At 46.2% G+C, this 12751-nt stretch overlaps 1 protein-coding gene across 1 annotated transcript; it reads right to left on the bottom strand.

The window, feature by feature from the left end:
- Window positions 1–11553, bottom strand: GINS4 (GINS complex subunit 4). The gene is made up of 7 exons (XM_034422083.3): window positions 11359–11553; window positions 10169–10255; window positions 9055–9168; window positions 8425–8522; window positions 6280–6368; window positions 3938–4028; window positions 1–678 (listed from the first exon to the last, which is right to left on the bottom strand). Exons 1-7 carry the CDS (start codon window positions 11434–11436, stop codon window positions 582–584), a joined length of 654 nt encoding a protein of 217 aa, XP_034277974.1. The 5' UTR covers window positions 11437–11553; the 3' UTR covers window positions 1–581.
- Window positions 11554–12751: the final 1198 nt, after the last annotated feature.

The following is a 12751-nucleotide window of genomic DNA, read 5'->3' as shown; positions in this document are numbered from 1 at the left end:
TTTATTTGAAAAAGACTGATTTAATTTAGTAAACTAAATTGTGCAGACTTTGTGTGTGCTGCGTTCTTTGGGGTCCGTACCTGGCCAGAATACAGGGTGAGACACGCCTCTTTCCCTCAACCCTCCTTCCCCCAAATTAAAAAAACTCGAGACCAGCTACTCCAGTGACCTTCCTGCCATGCCCTGCAGCTCTGGGTGATTGGGGAGAAAAAAATGTTCTCGTAGATTAAAAAAAAAGTTAGCCACTCTTTGCTATACCATTTCATATTTCCATTCCATGGCTTGAATCTGGCCCTTACGGTACAGGCCTGCTGCCACCTGCTGGACAGGTAATGATATGTCCTTAAGTTGCTGAGCTGGACCACTCTACTTTCCAAATCTTTTCTCCACCAGGGATGGAGTTGCACAGCATTGTTTCAGCAGCACAAACAGCCGTTCGGGCATCCGATACTGGAATCAAACCAGTTGAATTAAATTCCCAAAGTTAGGCACATCGTCAAGCACTGTGCTCCCCAGGCACGCAGGTCAGTCTTAGGATTGGTATCTTGGCAAAAAAAATGGCGTCTGTAAATCCATCTGGTCTAAATGAGCTGAACTGCACCAGAAGCCACCAAGGGAGCAATTGTCTTGTAGCGGATCAAATGTTGGGAGTTTTCATCCAGATCGATCACGTACTCTCTGAAAGAGATAGAAGGACAATAAAAATAGACCGTTCTCGTAATGCTATACACACTTATTTGTTAGACTTTTTTCTCAGCTTTTTTTTGCAGGAGTTCAGTTTCTACCGTGTTTTCCCAAAAATGTATTTATTATTAGTTCAATTTATATGCCACCCTTCTCCGTAGACTCAGGGCAGCTTACAATGCATTATAGCAATAGCCTGCATACTTTTATGTATATACCTGCTTATTAGGGTTTTCGGGTCCCCTTAAGCGGTGTTATTCTATACAAAGCTGGTTTATTGCCCCCACAATCTGGGTCCTCAATTTACCTATCTCGAAAGGATGGAAGGCTGAGTCAACCTTGAGCCTGGTGAGATTTGAACTCGCACTAATTGCAGGCAGCTGGCAGCTAAGTGCTAGCACTTAACAGCACTTAGTCCGCTGCACCACCGAGGCTCTAAAAGAAAATGTCTTTTTTTTTAAAAAAAACCCTGAAATAAGCGCTTGGCCTTATTGCCGTGCGCTCAAAAGCCCAAATGGGCTTATTATCAGGGGATGTCTTATTTTGAGGGAAACAGGGTATAAATAATATAGAACGTTCTTTCTTTCCATTCTTTCTTCATGCTACAATAGCAGGAAGTATCAAACTCAAGGCCCGGGACCCCAGATCTGGCCTGCTGGGCCACCCTGGAAACAGCAAAGGACTAGGCCGCAGTGCCTCTGCCAGTGAAAATGGAGCGCGTGGCCCTCCTGAGCTCCATTTTCATTGGCAGAGGTTGCAGGAGGCCGTCACAGCAGAAAACGGAGCTCGAGAGCCTGTTTTTGCTGGCAGAAGGTTGCAGGAGGCCGTCACAGCAGAAAACGGAGCTCGAGAGCCTGTTTTTGCTGGCAGAAGGTTGCAAGAGGCTGTCACAGCAGAAAATGGAACTCGAGAGCCTGTTTTTGCTGGCAGAAGGTTGCAGGAGGCCGTCACAACAGAAAACGGAGCTCGGGAGCCTGTTTTTGCTGGCAGAGCACTCGGGCCACCAGAGGCGCCCCTGACACGAGTGACGTCGAACTGGTCACGCCCATCCCATGCCCCTCCCTCCCAAATTCAAACATAACCCTGATGTGGCCCTCAATGAAATTGACTTTGACACCCCTACCCTATAGGGTTGATATATGTTTGTATGTAACAACAATTACCTCCCTGGGATCTTTTTGGGGTTAAATGAAACGTTCCCACATAAGCCTATCTAAACTCCTGGAGAAAAAGCGAGTATAAGTTTTAACACACACAAAATTAATTGAGGGTTTCCATTTTTCCTCCTTTTTTTTTTTTTAAATGCTGAGAAGCCTTTTGGAAGGGAGCCCTTTTCAAGGGCAGAGCTCTAGAAGAAAAGCTCGAGGGTATAAATTTAGCTTTAATGGGATTCGGATGCAATGAAATCCCGTGCTATTGTAACAGGAGGCGAGCCTTCTCTGCCTCGGTACCTGCCCTTTGAAAGGTCATCTCCTCACCCCAAGTAAGATTGCCCTCAACTCTTATCGATCTGCCAGGAAAACCCTTAAAATATAGTTCTGTCTCCAAGCTCGGGCATCCCATGAAAATAAGCCCCCGCCCCGAATGGCTATATTATAAGTAGGATTTTGAATTAAGACTATTTGTTTACAGTTTTAACTTATTTTATTCAGAGCCAAGGTGGCGCAGTGGTTAGAGTGCAGTACTGCAGGCTCCTTCTGCCGACTGCTGGTTGCCTGCAGTTTGGCAGTTTGATTCTCACTGGTTCAAGGTTGACTCAGCCTTCTATCCTTCCGAGGTGGGTAAAATGAGGACCCAGATTGATGCGGGAAAGATGCTGACTCTGTAAACCGCTTAGAGAGGGCTGTGTAAAACAACGTGAAGTGGTATATAAGTCTAAGTGCTATTGCTATTTTAGTGATTTCTAATAGCCTGTTTTAATCTTATTTGAATTGTGTGTGCTACCCAGAGTCACACACGAGTAGCGACTACATTAAATTTAATAAAATGAAAATAATAATTTAACGAGTTTATCCCACTCCTTTCCACATCCTTAATAATCTCCCTCTCTTATTAAAAGCAGAAGGGAGGATATCTTGCAGAAATTCCAGGTGCCCAGGCTAGTAAAAATTTTGGGAGAGGTTTTTCATGGACCAAGGTGGAGTCAAATCTCTCCTCTGGCTGATTTGAACTTTTGCAAACAGCAAGAACGAATCCACCTGCACCAAACATACCGTATTTTTCAGAGTATAAGATGCACTCCCCCCTCCCAAAAGAGGGTGAAAATTTGGGTGCGTCTTATACACCGAATGTAGCCCCACCCATCTGCTGGCCCCTACCCTTTGGCCTCTGCCTCCCAGCAATTTACCTCCTTGCAGCAAGCAGCAAACAGTCCGTTTCACCTTCAGCACAGCCTGATTAGCACAAGAAAAAAAAATCTGCCTCCCAGCAATTTACCTCCTTGCAGCAAGCAGCAAACAGTCCGTTTCAGCTTCAGCACAGCCTGATTAGCACAAGAAAAAAAATCTGCCTCCCAGCAATTTACCTCCTTGCAGCAAGCAGCAAACAGTCCGTTTCAGCTTCAGCACAGCCTGATTAGCGCAAGAAAAAAAAATCTGCCTCCCAGCAAGTTACCTCCTTGCAGCAGGCAGCAACAGCCCCATTTCAGCTTCAGCACAGCCTGATTAGCACAAGCAGTTGATTGTCGGTTGGATCGGCCACCCGACTCTCAGTTGTTCCGGGTTGCAGAGATTGCCATTGCCTATTGCCGGGCAGGCCTCCGCTGCTTGCTGCAAGGAGGCAAATTGCTGGGAGACAGATTTTTTTTTTCTTGCGCTAATCAGGCTGTGCTGAAAATGAAACTAAAGCAGGCTGTTTGCTGTGACGAGGCAAATTGCTGGGAGGCAGAGGCAGATTTCTTTTTCTTGTTTTCCTCCCCCAAAAAAGGCAGGTGCGTCTTATACTCCGGAGCGCCTTATATTCCGAAAAATATGGTAATGATGAAAGACTTTCTTTATATTTGCCTTCATTCGTGAGATCCCTTTGCTTGAATTTGCACTGGAAGATCTGATTTGCACCCGAAATGGGATGTTTTCACAATCGGACAAGCATTTTTCAGGGCAAATATGTGAGGGCTAAAGAGGGAAGGAGGAAGGGAGGGAGAGAAAAATCATTCTGCTGTCTTGAAAAATCTCATTGGCCGATCAAAAGCCCACCCGATTTGCTGTTTTCTAGCTATTATCTTTTCTCTTTTGTTGCCAACAGAACTTCCAACCTTTGCTCATCATGTTCTGGCTCCACCATTATATTTTCTTGTCTCTCTTTCACTCTCAGGAAGACGAAGGCATCCAGGTTGGGCTTGGGAACTGCCAAGAAAGACCAGAGAGGAGAAAGTAAAAAGTTTTCTTCAGCAGCACTTAGGAAGATCTCCTGCCATAATATATATGACAACTCGAGGTCTGCTAAGTTCTTGTAGTCCGCCGGAGTAGGCAGCGGAGTCGGACAGTGAGAAGGATGGGGAGGAAAATGGGCCAGTCCTGGAGTCCGGGGAAGGCTCGGACGAGGGCTCTGCATCGGAGGCAGAGATGGGGCCAGGGCCATCGGGGAGTGATGCACAGACTCCGAAGCCCCCAGAGTTGGACAGCAGAGAGGCAGAGGAACAGGAGGAGCCTGTTCCTAGTGCGCCCATGCGCAGAGCTGCCAGAAGGCAAGAACAGTTAAAACAAAAGGGACGACTTGGGAGTAAGGCCTGGAGATGATTGGCCCCTCCCATAAGGCTTAAAAGAGCAGTAAAGGCTCTTGGGCTCTTTGCGGGAAAGCAACGTTGTTAATTCTGTTCCCAGTCGGCATCTTTGTTTGATTCTGGACTCCGTGTGACTTTGCCAAGTAAGTCTTTGGCAGCGTGTCAAGGGAGATAAAGGTTGGTGTTTATCCCGAAGGACTTTTTGCAACTAATTGGGACTCAGCTTCGAATAAAAGTAATTCACAGCTGTTGCAATAAAAGCGGTTTTTGGGACTACCCGTGTGTTTTAATGACTCAGGAAGCCTAGGTCACAACGTAAGTTTCTACTGCCACTATGTCTATGTACATAAATTGTTATCATCAGCAGTAGGGAAGATGGATTTCCAAGGCCAGGCTTAATAGCAGTAAGTGTGAGAGGGAGCTTTAGAGTGGACAACCAATCAAATATGAGCCAGCAGTGTGCAGCGGCAGCCAAAAAAGCCAATGCAATCCTAAATTGTATTAACAGAGGAATTCAATCAAGATCAAGTGAGGTACTTATTCCACTCTATAAAGCCTTAGTAAGGCCACACCTAGAATCCTGCATCCAGTTTTGGTCACCACACTATAGAAAAGATGTTGAGACTCTAGAAAGAGTGCAGAGAAGAGCAACCGGGAGGATTAGGGGACTGGAGGCTAAAACATATGATGAACGGTTGCAGGAACTGGGCATGGCTAGTCTAGTGAAGAGAAGGACCAGGGGAGACAGGATAGCAGTCTTCCAATATTTGAGGGGCTGCCACAGAGAGGAGAAGGTCAAGCTATTCTCCAAAGCACCCGAAGGCCAGACAAGGAATCATGGATGGAAACTGAAGAAAGAGAGATTCAACCTGGAAATAAAGGAGGAATAAGGATGGTTGATGGTGAGAACCATCAACCCATGGAACAGAAGTTGCCTTCAGAAGTTCTGGGAACTTCATCACTGGAGGCTTTCAAGAAGAGACTGGACTGCCATCTGTCAGAAATGGTGTAAGGTCTTCTGCTTGGGCAGGGGGTTGGACTAGATGATCGACAAGGTCCCTTCCAACTCTGATAATCTGAATCTATTTAACATGATCAAAGTCCCAGAGACTAAAACATACAATGAACGGTTGCAGGAACTGGGCATGGCTAGTCTAGTGAAGAGAAGGACCAGGGGAGACATGATAGGAGTCTTCCAATATTTGAGGGGCTGCCACAGAGAGGAGGAAGGGGGTCAAGCTATTTTCCAAGGCACCCGAAGGCCAGACAAGGAATAATGGATGGAAACGGATCAAGGAGAGATTTAACCACACTATAAAAAAGATGTTGAGACTCTAGAAAAAGTGCAGGGAAGAGCAACCAAGATGATTAGGGGACTGGAGAGTAAAACATATGAAGAACGGTTGCAGGAACTGGGCATGGCTAGTCTAGTGAAGAGAAGGACCAGGGGAGACAGGATAGAAGTCTTCCAATATTTGAGGGGCTGCCACAGAGAGGAGGAAGGGGGTCAAGCTATTTTCCAAGGCACCCGAAGGCCAGACAAGGAACAATGGATGGAAACTGAACAAGGAGACATTCAAGCTAGAAATAAGGAGGAATTTTCTAACAGTGAGAACAATTAACCCATGGAACAGAAGTTGCCTTCAGAGGTTGTGGGAGCTTCATCCCTGGAAGCTTTCGAGACTGGATTTCAGGGGTTGGTCTAGATGACCTACAAGGTCCCTTCCAACTTTGTTAATCTGTAAATATATCCTTGTTTGGCCCGAAGGCCTCCCCGCCCCACCCCATTCCTTTCAGGGATGTCATCTGCAGCTCTCCAGCTTCTTATGGGCTTAAGGGCTGGGCCCTGACTGCCTTCTTGCATTCTTCCTTACCGGCCTTGAGGAACTCAACTTTCTGAAGGTTTGGAGGCATATGTCTCAGTGCAACGTTTTTGAGATGGTTCTCTGTGTTTGCCATGTACCTGAAAAGAAAGAGATTTCTCATTGCAAAGAAAGGAAGGACGAGGCTTCCTGTTTCGCTTAAGCTATGCAGAATGACAAAATGCAACGACAATGAAATAAATAGAATACTGGAGGGAAGGGTTTGCTCGTCTGTGCCCTAAGTATCCCCCACTCCCCCGGGGGGGATGATTTTTCCTAAAACCACCAACTTCTACTTTGAAGTTTCTTTTGTTGTACAAACCACAAAGTAAAACTAAACCCTTTCCTTGCCTTTCCTTTAAAGGGAATCCCTTTTAACAATAGCAATATACGAATATTGATACGAATGATCCCAGATCTTTGTACTTTCCGTCGCGCACTTAAGACCTTTCTCTTTCACCAAGCTGGACTGGCATAAATCTCTTCATTGTTCTAAATCTTTATGCTGAAAATGCTTAACTCGATGAGCCAAATTGGCTTAATCATCTTATATTCACATTTTATATGTATGTTATGTTAACTGTTCACCGCCCTGAGTCCCTCAGGAGAAGGGCGGTATAAAAAATTAATTAATTAATTAATTAAATGAATGAATGAATGAATGAATGAATAAATAAATAAATAAATAAATAAATATAGTACTTAAGACTTATATATCACTTCACAGTGCTTTCCAGCCCTCTCTAAGAGGTTCACAGAGTCAGTCTCTTGCCCCCCAACAATCTAGGTCCTCATTTTACCCACCTCAGAAGGACAGAAGGCTGAGTCAATCTTGAGCTAGGATGGATGGATGGGAAGGGAAGGGAAGGGAAGGGGAGGAAGGAAGGGAGGAAGGAAGGAAGGAAGGAAGGAAGGAAGGAAGGAAGGAAGGAAGGAAGGAAGGAAGGAAGGAAGGAAAATAGCAATAGCACTTAGACTTCTATACCGCTTCACAGTGCTTTCCAGCCCTCTCTAAGCGGTTTACAGAGTTAGCCTCTTGCCCCCAACAATCTGGGTCCTCATTTTACCCACCTCGGAAGGACGGAAGGCTGAGTCAACCTTGAGCTGGGATGGATGGATGGATGGATGGGGGGGAAGGGAAGGGAAGGGGAGGAAGGAAAGAAGGAAGGAAGGAAGGAAGGAAGGAAGGAAGGAAGGAAGGAAGGAAGGAAGGAAGGAAGGAAGGAAGGAAGGGCGGGCAATAGTACTTAGACTTATATCCCGCTTCATAATGCTTTCCAGCCCTTTCTAAACGGTTTACAGAGTGAGCCTCTTGCCCCCAACAACCTGGGTCCTCATTTTACCCACCTTGGAAGGACAGAAGGCTGAGTCAACCTTGAGTTGGGATGGATGGATGAATGGATGGGAAGGGAAGGGAAGGGGAGGGGAGGGGAGGGGAGGGAGGGAGGGAGGGAGGGAGGAAGGAAGGAAGGAAGGAAGGAAGGAAGGAAGGAAGGAAGGAAGGAAGGAAGGAAGGAAGGAAGGAAGGAAAATAACTATAGCACTTAGACCTATATACAGCTTCACAGTGCTCTAAAGCCCTCTCTAAGTGGTTTACAGAGTCAGCCTCTTGCCCCCAACAACCTGGGTCCTCATTTTACCCACCTCGGAAGGATGGAAGGCTGAGTCAACCTTGAGCCAGTCACGAGTGAACTCCTTGAGTGACCAGTGAGTTAGCCTGCATTACTGCATTCTAACCAGTATTCTAACCACTATGCCACCACGGCTTTTTTAATTGAAACATTTCAAATAAATTGTAAATTAAGCCGCAATGAGCTGTGGTGGCGCAGTGGTTAGAGTGCAGTACTGCAGGCTACTTCTGCTGACTGACTGCAATTTAGCAGATCGAATCTCACCAGGCTCAAGGTTGACTCAGCCTTCCATCCTTCCGAGGTGGGTAAAATGAGGACCCAGATTGTTGGGGGCAAGAGGCTGACCCTGTAAATCATTTAGAGAGGGCTGTAAAGCACTGTAAAGTGGTATATAAGTCTAAGTGCTATTGCTATTGCTAAATTATCTTTCTTCTCTTGGTTGCCTAATTGGGGTCTAGCATACCGAGGCCCGAACCTAGAACCTGTATTTGGCCATCAACTCCCCTCTTCCCAAATCTTTACTCACTCTTTGGCAAAGGCAAACTCTTCTGGGGACAAGATAGATGGGTCTCCTTCTCCCCGAGTCTTTTCCTTCTCCAGGACATGGGGGAAATATTTCTCAATCTTTCAGAGGAAGTAAACAACAAAAGTAAAAATATACAGGCACTTCTGGTCAAATTTCGATTTACATTCTTATTTCTCGTTTTGGAATCTAACAGTATTGAATACAGGTAAGGATAAAATATTGACTATGTTAATAAATAGGATGTAAGTATATATAACAATTTAGTTTATAAGAATGTCCAATATGGTTATACAGGAATAAGGGAATGATTAGGATGAGTGAATTCAAAAGTAAAGATAATTGTCGATGTAGGAAAATATTGTAAAATATTATATAATGTTGTTATTTATGTTTTGTATTTTACTGTACTACTCTACTCCTAGTGAATTTAGCAATCTGCAAAATTAAATCCACCAGGTGCATTGATGCAACTATCCTGAGTTGTTTACTAGGAACTGAAATGCTAGGAAAGAGACAATGAATATTTAGCTGCTGTCTTAAAAACAGGCCAAGAGCACTTCTAAAAATGCTAAATGCTAAATTCACAAACTCCCTGCGGTTTTCAATTAAGCCCCGGTGGGGTCATTTTACCTTCCGAAGTCGGCAGCGCAAGTAACTGCTGAGAACGTAACGGATTCTTTCCACCTCCATGCGGTGAATGCTGATTTTTAGATCTCCTTGTTTGGCTCGTTTCAAATTCTCTTCCTATGGAACAAATAACGACGATAAAAAAAAAAAAAAATCACTGTAATTTTTCAATAGACCAGGGATTCTCAAATTTTATTCCCACGACCCTCAAAAATGATGATTGGATTTGTCTGATTTGCTCCAAATACCGTATTTTTCGGAGTATAAGACGCAGCTTCCCCCCCCCCAAAAGGGAGTGAAAATTTGGGTGCGTCTTATACACCGAATATAGCCCCGCCCACCCACTGACCCCCCACCCTTTGGGCTCTGCCTCCCAGCAGTTTACCTCCTTGCAGCAAGCAGCAAGAAGAAACAGCTCCTTTCAGCTTCAGCAGAGCCTAATTAGCTCAAGTTGATTGGATCGGCCTCCCGACTCTCAGCTGTTTTGCTCTCAGCTGTTTTGCGCAGGGCTCTGCTGCTTGCTGCAAGGAGGTAAACTGCTGTGAGCAGATTTTTTTGTGCTAATCTAGTGTGGCAACACGGAAGCTGTCAAGATGGCTTCTGTCAGGTCAGCTTCAGGTGGGTGGTGCACATGTGCGCGCCAGAAACTGGAAGATCATATTCCCGGTGTGCGCATGTGCGTCGGGCAGCTGCTCTTCCGGTTTCCAGCATGCGCACGCTCCCATTTCGGCACTCGGTGCCACAAAGGTTTGCCAACGCTGCCCTATCACTTTCCAAAAGAGTGCGCTGGAACAAGAGAAGGTCCCGAGTGACTTCTTGAACCAAGATCAGCCACGTTCCATTTACCTGAGCCGAGGTGGCGCAGTGGTTAGAGTGCAGTACTGCAGCTACTTCAGCTGACTGCTAGTTCAGCAGATCAAATCTCACCGGCTCAAGGTTGACTCAGCCTTCCGTCCTTCCGAGGTGGGTAAAATGAGGACCCAGATTGTTGGGGGCAATATGCTATTTAGTATACTGTCTTTGGTGTAAGCCGCCCAGAGTCCTCGGAGAGTGGGCGGCATAGAAATATGATTAATAAAATAAATAAATAAAATAAATACCTCTTCGGATGCCTTACCATGTGTTGAAGCTGCTCCATGACACATTCAACAATTTCTGTTTTGCTTTCGAGCAGCTCCGGGGCAAATTTCTCATTCATCCAAGCCTGGAGAATAATAACAGAACCTGTCAGAACTGGATTTCACCCCTGATTTATTTATTTATTTGATTTAATTTATATAGAGGAGCCTTGATAGCTCAGCAGACTTAATGCATTGTAATTTAACTCCAGTTGTCTGCAATTAGTAAGTTCGAATCTCGCCAGGCTCAAGGTTGACTCAGCCTTCCATCCTTTCTAAGGTAGGTAAATTGAGGACCCAGTTTGTGGGGGCAATAAGCTGACTTTGTATAAATATACAAAAGTATGAAGGCTATTGCTTAACGCATTGTAAGCCGCCCTGAGTCTCCGGAGAAGGGCGGCATATAAATTAAAGCAAAAAAAAAAAAAAGTTACTGTTTTGGAGCCAGGCTTTGCCTAAATCAGGGGTCTCCAACCTTGGCAACTTGAAGACTTGGGGACTTCAACTCCCAGAATTCCTCAGCCAGCAAAGCTTCAACTCCCAGAATTCCTCAGCAAAGCTGGTTGAGGAATTCTGGGAGTTGAAGTCCCCAAGTCTTAAGAGTTGCCAAAGTTGGAGATCCCTGGCTTAAATCCTTCACCTTTCTCAGTTTATCCCAAGGAGGAAGTTCCCCAAACCCAGAAAGAACAAAGGTGGGAGAAAAGCTCCAGAGGGCTCAATCCATAACTTGGCTTTTCTTGAAACTCCCCCCCCCACCCCCCAAAATCCGGCTTTATAAAGGGAAACCCTAACAGCTGCGGCTGCCGTGTTGCAAGCTCAGCTTACGTCTCAGCTGCATTCCCCACGGCTTTCCGGATTGCAATCAGAAAGGTCGGCAGTTCGAATCCCTGCTACTCCAGGTCTCCCCTGCGCGAGCAGGCGGTTGGACTAGATGCCCTCCAAGAGTCCCTTCCGACCCTGTTTACTGTTAAAAATGCAATGCAATTTAAATGCATTTAATGCAATTTTTTTTTCTCCCCACCCGGGTTTCAATTTGCAACTTGCTAACGTTTCCCTGAAATTGCAAACTTTCAGTGCAAAAACTGCATTGCAAAACCAGCATTGCATGGAGCCCCTTCCCCCCGACCCCCCGTTTTTCAATGAAAAGGGAGAGGGGGGGTCCCCCCCCCCAAGACTTTCCCGGCCTCACCTCCTCCAAACTGCAGATGAGCTGAGCGGGCGTGAGCACCACTTCATCGCTCCCGGCATCCGAGTCCAGCTCAGCCATTCCCACGACCGTCCCAAGACCGGGGTTTCCCAGGTTTCCCGCCACCGCTCGGTGACGTCAAACCCTCCGGCGCGCGAAAAGAGGAGGGATTCCCCCTTCCCCTGCCCGCCCCCACCAGGGGAGGAAAGTCCTCTTCGCCCCGCCCCTTTTCTTAAAGGAGCCGTCGGCCGAAAAAGAGAAAAGGAAAGGAAAGGAAAGGAAAGGAAAGGAAAGGAGAGGAGAGGAGAGGAGAGGAGAGGAGAGGAGAGGAGAGAAGAGAAGAGAAGAGAAGAGAAGAGAAGAGAACAGAAGAGAAAAGAAAAGAAAAGAAAAGAAGAGAAGAGAAGAGAAGAGAAGAGAAGAGAAGAGAAGAGAAGAGAAGAGAAGAGAAGAGAAGAGAAGTGAAGAGAAGAGAAAAGATGCCTTCGTCAAAGTTCCATCCCTGGAGGCTTTTAAGAAGAGACTGATTCAGATTCAGATTAACCAGAGTTGGAAGGGACCTTGGAGGTCATCTAGTCCACCCCACCCCCATCCAAGCAGGAGACCCTACACCATTTCTAACAAAGGGCAGTCCAGTCTCTCTTCTTGGAAGCCTCCAGGGATGAAGCTCCCACAACCTCCGAAGGCAACTTCTGTTCCATGGGTTGATGGTTCTGTCAGGAAATTCCTCCTTATTTCTAGGTTGACTTTCTCCTTGTTCAGTTATTCCTTGTCTGGCCTTTGGGTGCTTTGGAAAATAGCTTGACCCCCTCCTCTCTGGGGCAGCCCCTCAAATATTGGAAGACTCCTATCCTGTCTCCCCTGGTCCTTCCCTTCACTAGACTAGCCATGCCCAGTTCCTGCAACCGTTCCTCGTATGTTTTAGCCTCCAGGCCTTTGATTATCTTAGATAGATTCAGATTAACAAGAGTTGGAAGGGACCTTGTAGGTCATCTAGTCCAACCCCACAGCCCAAGCAGGAGACCCCGGCAACCATAACTTGTATCACTGAAAATCTCCGTAGACATCCATCATGGCGACCAAAACTGGACGCAGTCTTTCTTAATGGGCACAAAATATCCATCTCCAAAGACTTCAGGAATTTTGGGCTTGAAGTGGAAAAGAATGGAATTTTGATTTTGGGTTTTTCCAAGATAGATAGATTCTGCGCAAGCGCAGAAGCATTTTGATGACGTCGGGGTCGGTGGGCGGGGCCTCCTGCCGGTTTTACTACCGGTAGGAGGCCTACTCCCGACTCTAGGGGGCGTTGCTCATCTCCGTTTCAAAGCCGAAGAGCCAGAGCTGTCCAAAGACGTCTCCGTGGTCACGTGACCGGCATGACTCAACGCCAAAGGCG

The sequence above is a fragment of the Pantherophis guttatus genome, chromosome 9 (genome assembly GCF_059756535.1).
Source record: "Pantherophis guttatus breed Tessera chromosome 9, ASM5975653v1, whole genome shotgun sequence".
In the NCBI taxonomy this organism is placed as follows: Eukaryota; Metazoa; Chordata; class Lepidosauria; order Squamata; family Colubridae; genus Pantherophis; species Pantherophis guttatus.
The sequence above is the reverse complement of the archived record's forward strand: the minus strand, read 5'-3'. Positions and strand labels throughout refer to the sequence as shown.

Excerpts from the sequence above, each read along its gene's own strand:
- GINS4 (XM_034422083.3), bottom strand. The coding sequence starts at position 11,436 with ATGGCTGAGCTGGACTCGGATGCCGGGAGCGATGAAGTGGTGCTCACG. Across the intron at positions 4,029-6,279 it reads AGTTGAGTTCCTCAAGGCCG|TTCCCAAGCCCAACCTGGAT; the intron begins GTAAGGAAGAAT and ends CTTTCTTGGCAG. Across the intron at positions 679-3,937 it reads CCAGAACATGATGAGCAAAG|AGAGTACGTGATCGATCTGG; the intron begins GTTGGAAGTTCT and ends TATCTCTTTCAG.